The 22605-nt window shown below is 38.5% G+C and overlaps 1 protein-coding gene across 1 annotated transcript in view; it reads left to right on the top strand.

The window, feature by feature from the left end:
• Positions 1-13506, top strand: part of LOC123609314 — a 110422-nt gene extending 96916 nt beyond the window's left edge. The window contains exons 9-12 of the mRNA XM_045500342.1: positions 392-434; positions 2132-2318; positions 11007-11142; positions 13085-13506. Coding sequence (XP_045356298.1) covers positions 392-434; positions 2132-2318; positions 11007-11142; positions 13085-13184 — 466 coding nt within the window. The 3' untranslated portion in view covers positions 13185-13506. The remainder of the gene's footprint in view (positions 1-391; positions 435-2131; positions 2319-11006; positions 11143-13084) is intronic.
• The last annotated feature ends 9099 nt before the right edge of the window (positions 13507-22605 follow it).

Here is a 22605-nt window from a genome sequence, read left to right as displayed (position 1 = left end):
TGACTTCCAGTCTTTCCATATTGTAAAAGCCAGTGCCTTATAGTTATTAACACCAAATCGTTACTAGCCCTGCTGGTGGTAATTAATTCACATGCCTTGGTAAAATAAAGAGTGAAGAAATTTTATCTTAGTCACTAATTAAACAGTGGTAAAGGAGAAGGATAATAATTTATTTTAAATATGCCTGGCGGAGGTGGGATTTTGCCATCCAGTTATACCAATTTCGTAAGAATGTGTTGCCTTTCGACCATCATCTTCCAGCCGTGAAATATATCTGAGTCTCAGGACTATTCTGTCTGGAAGATGGGTTTGCAGGGAGAAGAGCAAGCCCCTCTGAATGATACTTATCCAGTCCCCAAAGGAGAGTTCCTCTCATTTTACTGTCTTTCAGGTGGCTGGAGGCAATGGACAAAGCAATCCATCCTGTCCGCCAGGTAAGGTGTCCTTGATATTCATCTCTGCCTTCATCCTGCTCTTCTCCTCAGAGGGGGAAAGGATCAAGTCAAATGTCATGCAGTTCACCCTTGGACTTCTCAGATCTGCTCTAAAAGCTGGGAAAGAGGATTTTAAGTTAACAGGGATTTCTATTCAGATTCCATGAGGGAACTTGCATTCCTGCTGTTCTTTTTATTTTCAGTGGTTTGTGTGACATTTCTCTCAGTGAACTCGCTAGGTAGTCACAAATTGGGGTGGGATTTCCATTTTACAGGGAGCAGTCCAGGAGGTTAAACCACTGCTTCTGTTTTCTTTTCAATCCCCAAGTACAAGATCTCAGGAATGTCCTAGGATAGAGCTGTTGGCTGAGCAGCATGTTATAAAATTGCATGTCACATGTTCAGAAATGCACTGCTTAATGTTCATACCCTTGTTTTGGACACATATTAGCCCAACTTTCACTGTTCCTACCTGTTCAAAACTCCCAGTCTTGAAGCAATATACTTTCTAATTTGGGCTTGACCTTTAACTTCCTAACATCAACAGGTGAGTCATTCCTTTAGCCCCTAAGACATTTGATACCCCACTTTCTGAGCTAGTGCTATCACCTGGCTGGTGGGGAGGGGATTGCTTTTGTGCCCAACTGTTTCCTTTTTATGCTATGTGTAAGATTTCTAATAAGGTCATACACTTCCTTTAAATATGCTCATTTCCTCACCAAATGTCATACAAGCAAAAGGTATTTACTATCCATTATCTTCTCTACATGTTTCGGCTCTTACACATTCAGGGAAATTTGGATTGTTTGAGCTTAAATGTACTGCCCTGTGTCCTATAAGTGTCCTTTCTGAACAATCACTGGCATCATCATATGAGAAACAGCAAGACTTGTGTTTCATTTTACCTGGAACACAATGCTCAATACACTCATCCATCTCTCCAATGTGTCATCCTAACTAGGCTGATATTTGTAAGAGGGCTCTAGTCGGCTGATGCGTTCAGAGTGTCTGTAGCAGAATGAAAAAGGAACACCCAAGCTCCCCACAGGCTCCCTCTTCACAGCAAAGAATACAGCCGGCTCTGCATTCTGAAATCTTCTGCACTGCCTTTTTAAAACTAAAGAGCAAAATGGAAACTAAATATGGAAGAGAAACTGGCCGGCACCTGGTAGGGCATTGTGATAACGAGATGAAGCATTGCATCTACTGCCTCAGGTCAGGTTACAGGGAAAGCCTGCCTCTCAGGCCTATGGACCAAGGACTGCCCTCCAGGGTGGAAGATCTGGATTTATCATGACCTGGCACATCACTGACCATGTGAGCTTAAGGCCAGATCTGGCCTGGGGCCTTTAACTTGGTCCTTTGCACAAATGGGAGTTCTAAAGGGAAGCATGAACCAAGGGCTGCTATTAGACACAGTAGACATGCCAGGAACAGGGCTAAGAGGACAATCCCAGTGGTCAGTGAAATAATCTTTTGATTTCCTGACACTAGAACAGAAACCAAAGAGAAGGGACATGAATTCAGGTTTTCTGGCTAGTTGCTCAAGTATTAGATTGCCTTGGCAATAGAATCACTGAGGGCAGTGCCTTTTCCGAAGTCAAACAGCCTTAGTGCTGATGTCATTGGCTCCTGGGAGTCAATGACCACCGGCACAGGCTGAGCACTCAGATGATCCCTTTGTGCTGCACTTGCAGAACCACGTCTGGGAAGACGTCACCCTGCACAACAGTAACCTCCCACCCCTGGCTATCAAGAACCCAGAGTGCCTAGGCCTTTTGCACCAACTGGACAGAAATACAGATATGTGGGTCCAGCACTACTGCATTCTGAAGGATGGCTGCTTGTACTTCTATGCTAGCATTCGCTCCACCCAGGCCTCAGGTATGGACTCAACTTTCACCTGAAATAATAGTAATTACAATAGTAATAGGAGTGACATCCTAGCTTTATGGACCTCTTACCAAGCCTTATACTGTGTGCCTTACCTAAATTAGTTCATTTATCCTCCGATGAAGAGATACTGGTATTATCCTCCTTTTACAAAGAAGAAAACTGGCTGGAAAGTCTACTTAACTTCCAAGATCACACATAGTAAGCAACGAAGCTGAGTTCTAAACAGCCAAGCTAACTCCAGATCCTGTAGATGTAAACCCAAGCTTTTTTTGCCTAGAAAAGCAAAAGTAAGCTCCTTCATTCTTTTGGTTACTGATGGCATTCAGAGTTTATGTCAATAACTTTCTGCTAGGAACTCCCTTTTGTCAGAACATTCCTAATGTTGGACAAATGAATAACAAAAGGAACATTAACTGTCACTTTTCCTTGGGCAAGTTACTTCACTTCCTAAAACTTACTTTCCTCATTGGTAAAATGCAAATAGCTATTTCGAAGGACTGTTGTGAAGATCACACAAGGTAATTGTTATCAGGGTGACTTAACCTCTACATGTAAAGCTCTCTCTATAAAAAGCTCTCACTCTATAAAATGTACACATTTACATACTTAATAAACTATATATATTAAAAGCTATATATGCAAAATGGGCATATAAACAATATGATTTAATAATTTGGTTTTTTTATTTTATTTACTTATTTTGAGAGAGGCAGAGAGAGCAAGCAGGGGAGGGCAGAGAGAAAGAGAGAGAGAGAATCCCAAGAGGGTTCCACACTGTCAGCACAGAGCCCGATGTGGGACTTGAACTCATGAACTGCAAGATCATGACCTGAGCCGAAACCGAGAGTCAGACGCTTAACCGACTGAGCCACCCAGGTGCCTCTTTGATAATCTAATAATAAAATAGTTGTGTCTGATTTTGACAAGAAATATTTTGCCTTCTTGTAGTCTTTTTTAAAGATTTTATTTTCAAGTATCTCTACACCCAGTGTGGGGATTGAACTCATGACCCTGAGATCAAGAGTCACACGCTCCACTGAGTGAGCCAGCCAGTCACCCCTAGACTTTTGCAGTTTTTGACAAAAGCGATTATTGCTATTTTATTTGCACTTGGATTTTTTCCCCAAATGAATAACCTTAGTTAGCAGTAGTAAACATCCTGGAATCCCAGTCATTTAATTTTTTTTTAGCATTAATGCTTATGTTTATTTAAGCTAGACAGCCATGCCAAATGGGAAGGAAGTATCTGGTGACCATTTCAGCCTTCTTGGAAAGTACAAAAGAAGTACGAGGTGAATATCACACTGTGGTCCATTTCTTATCACTCAGGATGAATGATATAATAATTCTCTTTCACTTATTCAACTTTCCATTTGAGAATATTATAACATGACCCAAAATATTTTCAACTATTAAGAGATAGCCAGCATCTCTAAGCACTTACAGAACAGGCTGTTGCTATTTAACTCCAAATCCATAGTTGTTTTTTTTTTTTAAGTTTATTTATTTATTTTGAGAGAGAAAGTGAGAGTGGGGGAGGGGCAGAGAGAGGGAAGGAGTGAGAGAACCTCAAGCAGGCACCATGCCGTCAGCACAGAGCCCACCACAGAGCTCGAACTCACAAACCGTGAAATCATGACCTGAGCCAAAAACAAGAGTCAGAGGCTTAACCAACTGAGCCACCCAGGCACTCCCCAAGTCCATAGTTTTAAGCACCTGATACCAGGATGGGAATGAAGGTAAATAACACAAAACTCCAAAGTAGTCATGGATTGGGATTTTTATTATAAAATATCACCACAAAAGTCTGAATCATTTTAATTTCCAAATCAATGAAGCTCATTTTTAAGAGACTGTTTCCACAGATTCAAAGGGAATGTTTAGGATTGATGCTTAGATTATTCCAAACTGAAATATTAACAAAGTGCTTCCAAACCCCTGGGGCCCAGAGACTGCTACTAATGCCAAGTTTAAAACAGTAATAACAGCCACTAGGTGGCTTCCCTTATTCTGAAAAGTCAGAAGGAGGTCCTACTTAGAAAAGTTCTACTTGGAGAACTGGAAAGTGGCTACTAATAAATGGCATAAAAATAATAACAAAAGTAGAGTTACCATTTAGTAAGTCCTCCTTTTGTATTGGTCACTCTGTTAAGTGTTTTTACTTACCATTTTATTTAGTTTTAACAACACTCTCAGAAAATAGGCTATTATTCCACCTACCAGTTTGCAAACCAATGCTTAACAAGGTTAAATCATTTGCTTGTGGTCCCCTGGGTAGTAAATGGTGAAGAAAGAATTTGAACCCAGGTAGCCTAAGTTACACCAAAAAAAGAAAAAAATAGACAAAAATGGACATCTTCTTTATATTCAGCTCTTATCATTTCACACATCTTTCCAGAACCTTCCATGGTTCTTTGTTGACTCCATAGATAGTACTCTAGAGTTTTATACTTGGTCTCAAAACCCTTCTCTCTGGTTTTCTTTTCCACTCCTTGTGTTAAAGCACCTTGCACTCTAATCAAACATGGTCATGTTCTATTTCTATAACTCACCATACATCTTAAACCTTTTTCTGGCACCATGTCTTTGCTTTTTCTAGTTCCTTCCTGGTGTATATCTACTGATTCCTCAACACAAGTTGTTCAGATTCTACCTGCCCTTCAAATTTTTATTCAGTCACCAGCCATCTCTCCTGTCAAGAAATCCCACATGGTCTTAGACAAAGTGCCTCCCCTCTCTGAACTTCCACATTTACCCATCTTGTGACACTTACCACTCTCTACCTTGTATGTTACCTCCAGAGAGCCATATTATCTCTTCTAAGGGACTATATGCTCCAAAGATGACCCTATACTATGTATTTTTAATGAATGAATCAATGAATCAATGATTAAATGACCCCAAGTGGCCATTACTCCCATGAAGTGTGAGTAGTTTGTCATCCCCTCATGTAATAGTAGAGAATGGTTAGAAGATTGGAAAATCAATTCAAAGGCAAAACCAGAACTCAGGCCACTAGATGCCTAGTCTTTCTGACACATCATACTCTTTCTAGCCCTAGGAAGTTACCTAATTTCTATCTATTTTTAATTCCTCTCTTAAAAAAGATCATTCTGTGACTAATAAAAATATTTAATCCAAGCCCATTCATTCTTAACCAGCCATACATCTTAAATATTCCTATGTCCACGGGCCCTCCATTTCTAGCTTAAATTATCTCAAATATGGATTAAAAGAACATTTTTCTTACTGAAATTCCAAAAGAAAATGCTATGTCTAGGCCATGTTCTAAAATCGAGGCCTGTGATTTAGGGTTTTACATGACTCTACTCTTTCTTGAATAAAAAGTGCCATTTGCCTAAGCATGCACCTTGTGCCAGAAAATACACTTTACTTCCACCTCCTCCCCACTCTCACCCTGACAGCTGCTGGGTCCGGATGGAAGCTCTCCCAAGGTTAATCAGCAGCTCACTCTTCATTAGCATTAAGGTGGCTGTGCAGGAGCTCTTCTGGGGTGCTTTACCCTTCCCAAGATTGGAATTTTGCATTGAGGTTTACATTCTTTTCCTAAGAGCCCTTCTCAATCTTATACATCTTAACTTGCATCGTGACCTGAGGCCTGTAGCCAATGATCCGGCACAGTGAGACCCAAGCTGAGACAGAGGCATATCGAAATCTCCTGTGGAAAATCCCCAAAAGAGAAATGCTTCTCTCTACTGTCCACTAAGAACCACTGCCCTGGGGAGCCGCATTTTTTTGAGAGGCCTGGATCATTCTGCTCAGGTGTATTGGTGGCAGAAAGTATGTCTCACTGAATGCTTCCTGTGTGTCCAGCACTTAAATAAGTACCTTATGCTCATCATCTAAAACTAATATTTGCAAAACATCCACGGTTATTGCCCCATTATAAGTCAGAAACTAAGGCTTAGAGAAATTAACTAACATGCTGATGTGGTCACCCAGCTGTTAGGGGACAAAATTTGAGCAAATGCTATCCAAATCCTTATGCCCAAACTCTTAGCCATAATGCTATATATAGCACTCCCTGCCAGAAATTAGTCTTCTTAAAGTAGTACTCAGTATTTGGCATCTAGTCTCTGGAAATCAGCACATTGGCTGCCATAGCCATGATCCACACAGTCCAGCTATTTATCACAACAACTGGGAATTGTAAGGACAGTGAAGAAATTTATTGAGTTAGGGCTGAACCTATGCTGTGCCATGAACACCACAGGCACTAAAATGAATCAATTAAAAATAAAATAAAGTACTCAGTTGAATGTAATCATTTTTATATGCATGGAATGTGAATCATTATATTTATAAAGATTGTACAGAGTTCTAATACTTATACTCAGTTCTTCCAGGTTATGCTAAGTGAATGACCTTTGTGCTGGTCTGATCTATAGTTCCTCCTTCACTTGTATTGTCCAAGCTCTGCTTGGCTTTTGCATATCCTACCCTTGCTTGGTTCCTTGTTCTCCAGCCCAGTGAAACAGGCCCTGGTTACTATTTATAGCATTATTCGTCAAACCACAGGTTTTTACCCCCTTACTGAGCCATGCAGTCAATGTAGTAGGTTGTGGCGAGTATTTAAAAGTATAACAGAATAAGGGCTCCTGGCTGGCTCAGTTGGTTAAACGTCCAACTTTGGCTCAGGTCATGATCTCACAGTTTGTGGGTTCGAGCCCCATGTCGGGCTCTGTGCTGACAGCTTGGAGCCTAGAGCCTGCTTCGGATTCTGTGTCTCCCTCTCTCTCTGCCCCTCCCCCGCTCAGGTTTTATCATTCTCTCTCTTTCTCTCAAAAATAACTAAACATTAAAAAAAAAAAAAGTACAACAGAATAGAATTTAATTGAATAGAAAATATCATGGTACATCACAATGTTCCACAAAACTTTTGGTCTAACTGTATGAAAACCCATAGAGCTCTGTATTTATTCCATCTTTGGATCACAGGCAAAAAGCCTGGAAAAATACTCATGTACAAAAACATTGTCTCTGCATTCCTGGTCAGTTTTGTGTTCAGAATCTTAGGTTCTTTCCTTTCGATTATCTTTGTCATCCACCTAGGATATTAGTTGCTTTGTTATTAAGACTCAACTTTCTGTGGTCACCACTTCATAGAGACATGGTCCCCTGACCACAGCATCTCAGAGGCTTTACTGCTTTATTTTCATTTTATTTTATATTAATTTTATCCCATTGATTTATCTTCTTTATAAGAGATCCCGGACACCTCACATGATATTTCTTCTAAAGGTATGTGTAGTATTTGGGACCTGACTTATTTACTGTAACAGTCACCTGAGGGACTGAGACAATCCCGGGGACAGCAAAGAGAAGGCAGGGAAACGATAACAGTGCAAGGGGAAAGTACACGACGTGAGAAGCCACATGGCCCTAATTTCCTGGAAAAAACAGGGTAAATGCGAATCTCACATTGTACTTTCAGCTAGATAAACATGCCTCTATGTGTATTGTAAGAGTTGTAGAAATAGCACTGGTCAGCTCCCTGAAGTCTGTGCTTACTGTCAAGGAAAGTGCTCGTACTTTAACAATATGCATCACTGCCTCTCCTATGCTGGCTAATATTAAAAAGCCACTGTACAAGTATTTCCAAAAGCCCTTTGGTCAAACGCCTCTTCATAGGCCCTCAGGCTCCTTGTCATTCACCATATACTTGATTTTTTTCCCTCTTATCTCTCTCCAGCAAAAGCTGAAAGTAACAAATTGTGACTTAACTATTGTTCTTGCATAAATCACATCAAGGTCTATGTGCACTTCTCAGATATATTTTACATTATTGCAACAAATGGAACACTTAATGCTTGCATAGTTCTTCTGAGAAATCTCTGTCCAAATGTTGCGCCAGCTTGCTATTTATTGCTGCTACTTAATAACAGATAGAGACTGGACCAATGAGGTCACCTCAAATGAGGTAATAGGGTTATAGTCAGACGTCTTTACTGCCAATCATTTCTACCCTGCAACTGGTTAGAAAAGGGGTCAGAAACTTTCCTGTTTGTAGCAGACATATTTTTGGACAAAACTTTCTATCCATTCTCAAAAAGTGTAGGGACAGAAGAGGGTATTCATATCTGCTTAGACATATGAGAAAGGGAAATCTCACAAGTAAGAAGATGTCAGAAACCAGTACAGTAATATAAATGCATTGTGCTATTGTTGGGAGCAGAGAATTAAGACAGCAAAATAACCCTTGGATATGTCTTTGGGTAGCCTATAGTCCTGACACATCTAGCACATTGCTTATTCTACTTCTAGGATATACCCCACAATATATATCTATGCAAAAATTTGTATACAAGTATTTATAATGTTAATCATTATAGTCATGAAAATGAAGAAAACTCAAATGTCCATCCATGAACTAACAAATAGATAAATAAAATGTGGTATACCCATACAACGGAATAGCATTTATCCATAAAAAGGAATGAAGTACTGATACATGATGCAACATGGATGAAACTTGAAAACATCATACCGGATAAAAGAAGCCAGTCACAAAAGACTGCATATTGTATGATTCCATTTATATTAAGTGTCCCAGGAAAAGCAAATCCATAGAGATAGAAAGTAGGTTAGAGTCACCTAGTGTTAGGTTGGGGCAGCAAATGGGGAATGACTGCTAATGGGTATGGAGTTTCTTTTTGAGGTGATGAAAATGTTCTAAAATTAGATTATGGTGATGGTCACACCACTCCATAAATAAACTAAAAATCATTGCCCACTTCAAATGTGTGAATTTCATGTTGTGTAGTGTAGATTAGCACAAAGACACAAGTAACTCTCTGATTTTTATAAATGCCATTTTACTGGGACCTACTAAAGGGGAAAAAAAATCTAACCATTTCTGAAATGAATGCATTTCTAGAAGTTAGCTTTGAAACTCACTCTTTTTAAATAAAAAAAATTTAATTTAGTATTGCATCTAAACCCCTCCTATAAGATCATGACCTGAGCCATAGTCAGATGCTTAACCAACTGAGCCACTCAGGTGCCCACAATAGCCAAATTATGGAAAGAGCCTAAATGTCCATCAACTGATGAATGGATAAAAAAAAATTGTGGTTTACATACACAATGGAGTACTACATGGCAATGAGAAAGAATGAAATATGGCCCTTTGTAGCAACATGGATGGAACTGGAGAGTGTGCAGCTAAGTGAAATAAGCCATACTGAGAAAGACAGATACCATATGGTTTCACTCTTATGTGGATCCTGAGAAACTTAACAGAAACCCATGGGCGAGGGGAAGGGAAAAAAAAAAAAGGGGGTTAGAGTGGAAGAGAGCCAAAGCATAAGAGACTCTTAAAAACTGAGAACAAACTGAGGGTTGATGGGGGGTGGGAGAGAGGGAAGGGTGGGTGATGGGTATTGAGGAGGGCACCTTTTGGGATGAGCACTGGGTGTTGTATGGAAACCAATTTGGAAAAAAAAAACAATTTGACAATAAACTTCATAAAAAAAAATAAAATAAATAAATAAATAAATAAATAAATAAATAAACAAACAAATTTTAAGAAAAAAAATTTTTAAAAAAAGTAACCCCCCCCCCTATAAAACAGACAAATTTTAAAGTCCAAAAGCCACTCTTTCGGTTTAAAAAGAAAAAATGTCTGACTTCCGGACAGTATATACATCAGTACCAAATATAACCAAAAGGAAAACAAAGGTCAGTCATAGTCAAAAGGATGAAATTTTTCCTTCATGGTTTCGTTTTGGTATAGAATAACTACCAGATAGAGCAAGCATCCAAGTTGTATTTTTGTATTTTGTTAGTACAATGCACTAAAGTGGCTCCTGGGAGGAAGTGGGAGATTAGAACAAGAGTTGGCAAGAGCAAGAAACAGGTTTAAACATCTAATCACTGATATTAATGACGTTACCTAGATTGTGTACATGAGATTCAGGTTACCACAGAGCATCAAGACACTATAAAACACATAAAGGTTTTGAGTTTTTAGCCTCTTCCCCCAGACCAATATCCTTTCTCTACCCCCAGATAATGGAAACGAAATTCAGGCCAAGAAATATATAACCACTAACTTGGACTCAAAGGACCATGGGGAAAAAAAATTATCTTCCAAAACCAGTCATTTATTCTCATTTTAATTCAAGTTGTCTCCCTCATATCACCCTGTAGGTTCATATTTTAAATGTGCTTTGCATATTCACAAAGAAGGTGAGAATCTACATTGGTTTTAGAAACTGCTGGCAATCTCTATTATTATTCAGGAAAGCTGTTTTAATGGTTCTGCCTAAGCAAATAGTATTTAATTTTCCTCTAATGTGATATTGCAGGTGTCACTCTTTGATACCAAAAAGTTTATTTCAAAATGTGTCCTCCAGGTAAAGTACCTGGCTTAGATCCACAGTAACCCAAGCTAAATACTGAACACGTAATGAGAAGACCACAAAAATGAAAACTGGGAAATCCACCTGTATTACCAGTCTTGCCATTAATTGTTAGTGGAGGACCTTCAATTACATATTCTTCCGAGTCTCAGTGTCTTCATCTATAAAATTAGACACCTAGAATTAGAGATTCCTTCAGATACAAAGTTTTCTTGATGCTTTTTCAGATTCCCTTTTTCCCCCCATCTTACTCTTTCCCTATTCTCATTTTTTTTTCTTTCACCCTCTGTAGGTGGTCTATATCTGCAAGGATACAGGGTGAACGAGCAGATACTTAGCTTCAAGCAGTCAGTAATTGAACTCAAACCTCCATCTGAAGAGTTCAAGACTTTCTATTTCTGTGCAGAAAATAATACAGAAAACCAACGGTAAGTCAAGGTCTGCATATTTCTTCTTCATCTGCTTTGATAAGTCTTCTTAGCAAAACCCTTACCCTTACTCTCCAACTTCAGTTCCCATCTTCAGTTAACTCTCTCCCTTTCTTGCATAGTCTTCATAGCTAATACTCCCCAGGATTGTTTTTTCTTGCAATGCATAGAAGATGATTCCTCCAGAAGTACTTTAAGTGGAAAAGGAGTGCACAATTCTCCCCAAGGCAATGGGCTCAGACTTAAACATAAAAAAAAAATCTACTAACACAGTTTTCCATGAATATTATGTTATTAATTCAGATTTGCTGTCTCACCTCCTTTCATACAACTCTTATTGATATGTCCATCCGAATTTGGTCAGTTGTTCAGCTTTGTTATAAGCCATTGAAGGATATAGAACTTACCTATCTAATTCAATATGTTCAGTATCCACTTTGACATGCACACATGGGCACTTGGGTTCATGATGATTTGGGGGAAAAAATAGCAGTAGAGTCAAAAGAGACAAAACCATAAGGCAAAAGAAGGATTCTCTGGTACCTAGAGGATCATCCTCCATCTAATTTCAGTACTCAAGACGTCCTGTGCCCTCCATCTCTCATTCCTACTATCAACTACTTGATGACCATCCCTCACCTCATCCAGATGCTTTCTCCCAACTGTCTGGGTTAAAAAGATCTAATAAAGAAATTCACAGTCATTTATTAAAACAGAGGACATGGTAAAATTTCCATGGGTATTTACAAGAACCAAATGCATTGCTTTAACTCAAAGAAATAAACTCTGAAAGCAGAATTTCAGGATTTCTAGCCAGTAACCTTTAGGGAAGAGAGGAGTCTCCCTACCTTCTCCCATTATGTAAACCTTGTCTGCACCACTCATTCCTAAGGATAGGCTAGAGTGGGAGGTTAATGAATATAGAATTGCTAGATATTTTGCCAAGATCTTTTTCCTTGGGCTTATGCTATACAATCTGGGTGGCAAACTAAGATGGTTCCCTTGAAGGTAAGACTCCAGCTGGCATATTAGAAAAAGGGTCAGTAAAATAAAATTAACACTTATCTGTTAAAATCCACTGTCTTCTCTAAGAGTGGAGGTTGAACAGTTAGATTTCACTGCCAAATCCATGAGTCAATATTATCGATAGGAAGCAATAGTGAGTCACTAGAGAAATACTTCAAAGCATACGAGTAGAGTTTTGCAAAGTGTGGTTCATGGCATTCTGGCTCCACAAGATGCCCTACTCCTGCAAAATAGTTTTTAGGAAATGATACATATCATATTTCCATAGAGAATCACAAAACATATTAACTTATCAATGTTCCTGACACACCCTGCTAGAAAGAATCCTGGTTACCTCTTCATAACTCCCACTACCCAAGCTTATCTGACCCAACCTTTCTTTTAAAAACATGACACGTGCTAATTACCCTTAGAATAAATTCTATATGGGTACACTTTATAAACCATCACCAAATAAAATGAAAAGAAGGAAATAGAAAAGAGAGGGAAGCTAACCTAGAGAGTTTGCTGTGGTTAATAGAATGTAATAAAGGAATATTTTGCCCTAATGCCAATACTTGATAACTCTATATTTGATCAACTGAATTTGAAATTTCTATAGGAACAGTAAAGTACTATTAATAATTGCAAAAGCCCTATAGCTCCATTAATCACTGTCTACAAACATTGAACATTCTTCTCATCCTAGTATTTATATGAACATAGTTTTACTTCTTTGCTAAACATTACATACTCTGCATTTGGTGTTTTACCTTTCATTCAATCCAAACCTAAGGATGAGGGTTTACTATATTGATTTCAAACTAAATAACCGAGAGAAATTATTAGAAAATAAATTTAAACGATTTTTTAACATTTCATCTTCCTACAGTCCAATTTTTTTTAAATGAACTGGCCTGTACTGTTATTTCTACAGCTGGATTACAGCGCTGAAAGCATCTATCAAAAAGTGGCTTCCTTTGCATCAGGCTATTCAAGACTTCATGAATCGACCTCTAGAGGAGACCAGAATGTAAAAGAAACCCTAATCTTAAGAGAAAGGACCCACAAAATCACTACCAGCCTGTTGTGGGAAGAAACAAAAACATTTTTTATTACATAGCATTCAACTGAATGTTCCTCCAAAACATTAAAATTTTGTGATAATATTATCACTTTGTTTTTGAACCAAAGCACCAACATCTAATGCGACATTCAGAAAATAGAATATCTATCAACATCATTAATATCTCACGTTTCTGCCCCTCAGGCTGCTCGTGTTAGCATCAAAAAATAGTATGTTCCATACCCATGTCTTTTGAAAGCATAAATTCAATAAAAGTTAATTTCTTTTTTGTATTCTTTGCTAAATTTTCCATTCTTTCCTTTGACTGTAGGCTTCCCAGAATGCCTATAGGCCATGATATGGGAAGCTGATATTTGGAAAAATTAAGATCATGGAAATGAAGTGGCTTAAATGGTGAATAAATAATACAGCTAAACAAGGTCCTCTCTGTCAGGTCATCCTACAATCAACTAACCCAACTACCTCCCAGGACTTCCCAGATGAAAGAAAATAATAACAATTATTGCTATAAAAATAAGGAAGGAAGTAGGCTGAATTTAGGGGAGCAAACTCAAAAAATGCATTGTATGATTACCTGAATTATTACCTGAATATCTGTCACACTGCAAAGGGAAAACACAAAATAAATCAAGAATGTCCTGCCCTGGAAGTAACATTCAGAGAAATTCAAAAGTAAATTCTAAGTAGTGACCTCATTTCTTAGTGGAGCAATCCCAGTGTGGAGCCATGATGTTGTGATGCACTTGGAAGTCCCATGCCCTTACTAGTGGAACAAGGAAAACAAGTTTCAGGGAGTTCAATTGTCAGATTTAAGTGCTCTGGAACAACTGAAAACAATAATAAAAACTTAAGGTCTTGTTTGTTCACAAAATAATAGTATTTCAGAGCTCACAAAGACCTTACAGCTCAACCCCTGTTTATGGCGAAATCTCAGGGAGGGAGTTGCCTGTTGAAGATCACAAAGGTTGTTAATGAAAGACCAGGAACTGAATCTGGGTCTTCATCCCTCCATCCAGTGTTGTTTCCACTCATCCTACAGCTCTTCCTTGTTATAAAGAATGTGTGGTTTCACAGAGATAATGTAATCACCCACTTTCCGAAGTTGTCCAATGCTTCTAGTCTTTGCCTGAGATTGGAAACACATCGATTCCAGCAATAAATCATGTTTATATCTCTACAATCTCATGAAGAACTTCGTGTTGATTCAAATTATATCATTTTACAGAGAATCTTAAATGTGAAAAAGATATCAAAATTCATGCCATTTTTCATATACTCCTCACCTCTGCCCTCTCCCCCAAAGACTGTGAACTCTTCAAATAGATGGCAACAGTTTGCAGCTGTCATTCACCACAACTCAGATAAAGGACGTGTGAGTGTGTGAGCATGTGCTACTTAGTTCCTGTATTAAAAGAAGCTGCACAAATGAACCCATGCCCCCCAAAAGACATGCCGTAATACCCTAACCAACCTAATACCATAATCAAAAATATTCAATTAACAATAACAGATAGTCCTCTGTTATGACAATGGTCTCTTTGTTCTCCCAGTATTTGCCATGACAATAATGAGGTCTTTCAGCAGGGGCATCATCAGTAATGTTCATGTCAGAAACCTGGAGCTCATACATCCGCTCCCCAGTGGAGCACTCGGCCTCTTTGGAGCTCCGCCATGGAATGCACAAACTGTGCCGTTACCAGGCAGCCAGCTAGTGACCACAGCCAACTGTAACACTGGCACAGAGCTTTCTCCTGAAGGGGAAAAACAAAAGCAACTACCTCAATAAAATGTGAATACAATTTTCCCTGAATTAAGCAGTTGTATAACTCACTTGAAAGTAAAAGGTATCAATGTTCAAAGTTACTCCTCAAAAACTACTGTTGCTATTCCTGGACGATTCTAGAGCTCTAAACAGTACCATACATTATGCCAAAAAAATTTGTGTGAGCATTTTTATGTGGAGACAATTTTAAGCTTTTATATGATTTTCAAGGGATATGTGACTCAAAAAGAACTTTTTAGGTCTAAGATTAAGAACATTTCTCAAGATCCACAAGGTTTCCATCTTTAATAGATACAATATGGAGGGGAAAGGGCAGGGCCAGTCTTCTACATATGCACTATCTGACCACACATTTTAGGATTAGCCCACCTTTTGGCAAATCAAAGAGAGCTTGCCATGAGTCCAGTGGTCAGTCAATTATTTATTCATTGAGCACCTACTGTGGACCAAGAACTGACTGCCACCAGCCTACTACCATTAGGAGAGGCGAAAAAATTATTAAAGTCTGTTCTCTATAGCCAGAAGGCCCAAGTTCAAATTTTAGCTCTGTCACTTCCTGGCTGTGACTTTACACAGGTAAACTTTAACCCTCCCTGCTTTAGCTTCCTCATCTATAAATGGGGATAATAGTATCTGTCACATGTGTTTGTGAGAATTATATGAATAGTGTACAAAAAGCACTGGAACAGTGAGTGTCCCTGATGAACTCTCAATACGATTATCAATATCATTAGCAAGGATTGTCAGCCAATAGTCACATCTCTGTGGACTCTTCCTGAGGGAATACATCTTGTCTGCATTTCACTACCCACAGGTAGAGGATAAAGGAACATTCCATCAGGGTTTCCATCTTAAGTGGGCTTAATAGAGACAGCCAAATACAGTTTCAGGTTTTGTGGGTCATATGCTGCATAGTGTTGCCTATTTAGAACCCAAAGACTGGCCTATAGTTGTCTAAACTCTGCTAGCCCAACTCCTTGATAAACTTGGAAGATTTTCCATCAGTATTCCTAGAAGCCCTAAACTAAGTCCACATTGTTCTCAGGAGGTCCCTGATGGGCCTAAGTAGTGCTGATCTCGCTCCAATTCTTGTTCTGCCTCATCTGTTGACTTAATGTGCACACTATAAAAGAAAACCCCTGGACTGTTCTGTACTTGGGAATTACATTTAGTGAAGATAAATTAAGAAATATCAAAGAGCACAATGAATTAGAAGGGAACTACAGGCAGTCAGTCTATTTCCTTATTTGCCTCACCCACTTAGCCTGAGAAAATGATCTCAATGATCCCTTGCCTCCCAATCCCTCTCAAGCTTCTTCCTGGGCTTGGAACAATTTCTCCATACCCACCCTGACTTCTGAGAAAAAATCCTTTCTCCAGAGTACAATTCTGTTTTCCATTCCAACCCATGTAACAACCATATAAAACCATTTCAAAGACGTGTACACGGTGGGATGTAAAAGCTAATGAACCTATAAAGCATATTTTTTAAAAAAGTAACCACTCTATACTAACAATTCCTCACAGCTTACATATACAATATTTATGCATGTATCTTTTTGGCTTAAAAATATCCCTCATATGTTTCCAAACCTGTCTTTTTAGAATGGAACCCATTCTTAAGCAGAGATTTTCATTTCAGTGACTCTTCACAGGCTATGAATACCCAGGATGCATAAACAAAGTTCTGATTATTTGATCAATCTTTTGAAGCCGAGTGAGGAGGTTCTCATGTTTTTAATTCCAGGTGTGATGACTTCAGGGAGGTAGGAATATGTCTGTCTTACTGTATTCCCTGAAACTAGCACACTGTCTAGCATACATTAAGTATTCAATATTCATGTGGAAAAGCATAAATAAATGAATTCCAGCTACTGACCTGATCACAGATGAAAATTAAATCTTCTAATTATGAATTTAGATTCTAAGTTGCATTAGGACTTTAAGGGTTGACAGTTACCGAAAGGTTTTGGAGTAGACGTAAGCATAAAGGTATTACAATTATGAAGAAATGGTGGCATCTATGGAAATTAAGGCAAGAATGCACCTCAGAGGTAGCTTCAATGGTGATCAAAGCATTAGGAAGAAACCTGAGGTATCATCCCTCTCTGTGCTACCGCTTTTGTGCATCCACTTCTTCTTTCTCCCTGCAGGTTGACTTTAGTCGTTATAGAGGATGAATGCATGAATTGTGGTCAAAATTCCAATGACAGTCATGGCCTCTTGTAGACAGTACCTACATGTGAAGATTGCCTAGCCTCCTCATTCATAAAGTCAACAGCCAGAGCATAAGGTAGAACAGCCTATGTAGCAATCATATCTAGGGTCAACATGGTAGGGTGAGCTACTCTGCATATCACCAATGAAGTGTTATGTAAGCAAGGGCCTACACAGAAACACTTATAAGAGAACCAAAGTCAAAACAGAGCTCCCCCTGACCAAAGATAAGATACAGGAGAATTCCCATTCAGAGGCACTTGCTCCCACAAAGAGGAAAATGCTATCTTGCCACTCTTTCCAAGTGCTTGAAAGTTGTGTCTTACTTTGGATGGTGGAACCCCGGGAGATATCGAGGTAGCTGCTGTTCAAGTCCAGCTTCTATCATTTGCCATCAGAGTCATGAGTGATTAGGGTGACCATATAATTTAGCTTCCAAATCAGGCCATTTTGAGAGAAGACACTACGAATAATTATACTGAGACAACGGATATAAGCAGGGAATGTCTGAGGCAAAGTAAGACATATGTCATCTTATGAATAATGTACAAAATGGTATTCTCTGCTTTGTCATCCACTTGGAAGAACATGATTTTAGCTCACAGCTTCCAGTACATATGCTCTCAGGTCCAGTTCCCCATGAAAGAATAATTTTGTTCTTTCAATACCAATTCTAACGAATTCAAAGAGACCAGTTACTCATGACCAAGGCAATGGGTTTACATTACAAGAAAACAGATTCTGAGAGCTCAGCAGCCCTAACTCTGTGTTTGTTTGGAGTGGAGCAGGAGGAAGAAGGGTTTTATTTTCAGAAAAATGGAGTCTTTGGGAAGTCACTGGTTGAGATTTTATCCTACTTAAACAAGTTTAATGGTATAGAGGAGCCCTAGAATCCAAAGAATTCCCATTAAAATGACTATACAATTTAGTGTGTTTGCCTGTCATGGTTCCATGGACGCTTGCAGAAGTCCATGAGATCCCTGTGTCTGAGACAAGACTTTATTACTTACAGCCGAAGCAGCCACTGACCACCACTTGTAAGCTGCAGCCTGTGACACAAGTTCTAGCTCTGTCACCAACTGCCTGTACTGCCTGTAAAAAGTCATTTGGCTTTTCAAATATTTAGTTACCTCACCTTTATTGTTGTACTATGCAGACTCAGCCCCAAAACAGATTTCAAAACAGTTTACTTAAGTAACAGTTCTTGAGAAATTGTTGTTTTTCCTGAGCTCATAAGAGTGTAATCAACTACCCCACACTTTAGAAAGTTTACCACGTAACACAATAAATTACAATATAATTTAAGATTATGAGGAAAGTATAGTAATATGTAATTAAAATTATAAATATAAAACAGGAGACCCCTTTTTTTGGACACTGTTTAAAAGGTACTAGATTCGAGCTTGACCTTCTGTAGAGCTCCCCTACTGTGTTGATTTAGCAGCAAAGCAATGAAGTGTTATGTTATGAATGTAAGTTTGAAACAGGAACTTTCTTGGGTGAATGCCATTGAACCACATCAAATCTTTTATTTTGCTAAAATCCCCCTCTCAGACAACTTTCCAACTGATTATACATATTTGTCCTTTATGCTTCATCAGTTTCTCAACTTGTAGATAAAAATAAAATGTTTTGCTCAGTGAATCTGTTCAATTGTAGTCACTGTAATTATGACTTTATTTTTAAATGATCCATGCTGTATTTTTCTATGCTGTAAAATAAACTGAATTGTGTTTTGGGGAATCTTTTCTCTACTCTTTGCAACAACATAAGGTAATGTGATCCAATAGTTTTGCTCTACTTTCCTATGGACTTTTCACTCTAGCTTCTCTCACTTTCCTCTGGAGTGTTAATTACATGTGAAATCTGATACTAATTGGACCAATGGAGTTATATATAGCCCTAGTTGGTTCAGCATTATTATATTTACTGTGAATTAGTTAATTATGGGACTTCCATAAAAATATACTGATGATGATGTTTTGTTTTGTTTTTTTCATGAGAACACCTTCCTGATCTTTTGAAAGGAATTTGTGTGTGTGTGTGTGTGTGTGTGTGTGTGTGTACGTGCGTTCATCATCTTTCTTTAAAATCTTACTTAGGAATTCCTAAGCCCTGAAGTAATACAGACATTTTAAGTTCCATGACAGGGTTTTAACTGAACAAAATGTAGTAGCTATAACAGAGCTACCCCTTCCACTACAGTCCTGAAAAGAAATAGAAGGTTTCTGGGGCATCCAGGTGGCTCAGCTGGCTAAGCGTCCAACTTTAGCTCAGGTCATGCTCTCTCCGTGTGTGAGTTCCAGCCCCACGTTAGGCTCTGTGCTGACAGCTCAGGGCCTGGAGCCTGCTTCATATTCTGTGTCTCCCTCTCTCTCTGGCCTTCCCCTGAGCATGCTCTGTCTCTCTCTGTCTCTCAAAAATAAATAAATGTGAAAAATTTTTTAAGAAAAATAGGAGGTTCCTCTTTCCTCATATGGCATCCATTTTCGGTCCTAAACTGTGATGTTTTTACCCCAGGACCTGTTTATACCTGGCTTGAAATGTAGTAGCAGCTTAGAATTGTGTATACATTGGTTCAGCTAAAGCAGATGTAGGTGCTATTCTGTGCATTCTTAGGGGGGTAAAATTTCCAACTTTTTACTGAGAATAAACAAACATGCTATGTCACATAGGATCACTACCTTATTATGTCCTGCTGCGAAGTCTAAATGCTTCAGAAACCAAGTAAAATAAATGTGGCCACCCGACAAACCTATACAGAAGGTATTTATTTAGCAGCAATAGGCCATTATCTAATGACAAATCCTCAATTTATCAGGTAAAACTGGTGACCACAGCATCCACATACTTAGTCAAAAAATAGAATTCATTTTAAAAATATTTTCAAACATTTAGCTCTATAATCATTCATTCACTCATTCATTCTCAAAATGCTTCAGGCCCTAGAAAAGAGTTGCCTGGTAAACGGGGTCTCTGTCCTCACTAACAGACTGACCTTCTAGGGGAGGAGTCTCACTGTCAACTGGCAATAAGACAAATCAATGGATGAAATAAGTACAAAACACGATGAGCACAAGGAGGAAAATAACTAGCTTACACAAAGAGAGAATGAAAATGATTCTGAGACCCAGACAGGGAGAAGAAGCTCCTTTGGGAAGAGATGGATTTCTGCTGGAACAAGGGAAACAAATGAATAATCAGACAAGAGTTTATAGATTCAAGTGTGCTGACCACGGACCAGGAGCTTTGGCAGTACAAGGAGCCAGGAGATTGCATCATACTGGCAAATACACAGAGCCCAGAATGGAGATGAGGTAATAACGGATCGCTGGGGGGCTTGGCCTTCATAGCATAACTGAGAGCAACTGGGAAGGGGGTATGACTGAATGAATTATAATTAACTCTTAATTAAAAGTAAGCATTGCTCTAGTGTTGAAGTCTCAAATATTTTGCTCTGTGGAGTGGCATCCGAAACCAACTAACTAGCTGTTAAAGCACCATTACTCAAATTATGATGACATAAATTTTGTATCATTATTTCCAGCAAATTATAAACATTTAAAAATGAAATGTGCTAAATTTGCATGACATATTCTTGATATCACCTAATTCCTATACCTCTTGTTAGGCTGAATAATCAATGAAAGTAGAAGCGGGTGCTGTTTTCCTACCACTCCTGGAATTTTACCACTGATAAACACACCGTCATAGGAGAGTTTCAGGATAACAAAGTGTTGTGTGCTAAGTAATCTTTTCCTTACTCTGCACCTATTTGGCTCAGTTGATTATTGCCAATGTTAATGGCTCTTTTAACACATTAAACACATTCACCAGGTAGCTTTGTTCTCTTCCAAGGCCTCAAGTTGTACCTCTAAAAGTGCCAGTTTTCTCCAAAGACCATTTTGTTTTCTTTTGTTTTCTAAATAAAAAATAACTCAATGCACAAGTCCTAAAACCACAGGTCAATTGTGTCATAGGTAAAGGATATTCAGTACATTCTTTTGCCATATGCTAAAATACTTGCTTTGTACCGAAGCAGAGACATAAAAAAGGTAAGTGAGATCATAAAGAAAAAGTATGATGAGAAGGGAACTGAATACCTAGCCCTGACAGTAAAGAATAAGGAGACTCCAAATTATCTTAAACATAAACCCTACTATATGATCACTAACATGAACCAGAAAGAACTTCCTGGCTGTCTACAGGTGAACGTGTTGAAACAGAGGGAGAGAGTCACAAGTAACCAATTCATTAGACATTTTCATCCCCTTTAAAAAAAAAAAGAGGGAAAAGAATGAGTTTTTAACTCCTCATTTTCAAGATAAAGAAACTGAAGTCTGCTAGAACCTGTAAAATCTAGCTGTCTTGGAGGTTACCTGAGAATAATGGAATTGGAGACACCAACTCCCATGTAACATAGAAGTAGTGGTCTGAGAGGTAGAGATTTATTTAGAGAACCCAATGGCATAGCAAGAAACTCTAGTAAATAATGTAGAAACGTTAGAGACAAGTGGAAACATGTTGACCTTCAGAGAAATACATTAGGTTCCTTTTAATTTTCTCCTAAAGAACTAAAATCTGTTCACTGACACAGCACCATAGGATGAACCTTGGCAAATTGGGAGCTCAGTCATAAGATGGTGAGTTCTTGATATTCCTTCTAAAGGAGATATATCCCAAAGACATAATGACTTGGTCACCAAAAACAGGAGTTCTGCTATAAGAATTACTGTGTTACTTCATACGAAAAGGAATTCAAATATTAATTTTTCCAAAAATCCAACAGCCACTGACCTTGCACTGAGAGACTTCCATAATGACAATGAGACGTGAAAGCAAGAAAACTCTCTGAACTTAGGGTAGAATAGATTTTACTGGCCTCAATGGCAAGCTTGTTGTACTTGGCACAGGACATGAGTGACAGGAGCTATTACAAGTTCAGGCAGCACAGCTGAGAAATGTGATAAGTAGTAAATGTCTAGTTCTAGAGAATACTGACTTTCTGTTCCATGAAGGAGCAAAATATTGTGAATTACTATTTTGGCTAAGGTCCAGTGCATCAAAAGGACCTAAAAGTTCACCATTTCACTATACAAGAGTAATGAGAAAGAAGTACTTGCCATGTTATAGTTTATGCATCAAAAGTCCAATCCAATTAAGGATATCATTAAAAGAAATAAGGTTCCCAGGGTGGTGGGTACTAAAAAGTCTAGACTAAACCATAGCAGTCACAAAGTTGTCTTCAGCTACAACGTTTGGGCCATCCATAGTCAAAGAGGTTAAAAATACGTAGGTGAGAGCAGAATGAATGTGGTGCCACCAGCCTCCTGCTACATGTCCACATCACAAGTAATTTAACAGATTAATT

This window comes from Leopardus geoffroyi, chromosome A1 (genome assembly GCF_018350155.1).
Source record: "Leopardus geoffroyi isolate Oge1 chromosome A1, O.geoffroyi_Oge1_pat1.0, whole genome shotgun sequence".
Lineage (NCBI taxonomy): Eukaryota > Metazoa > Chordata > Mammalia > Carnivora > Felidae > Leopardus > Leopardus geoffroyi.
This window is presented reverse-complemented; position numbering and strand designations above follow the sequence as displayed.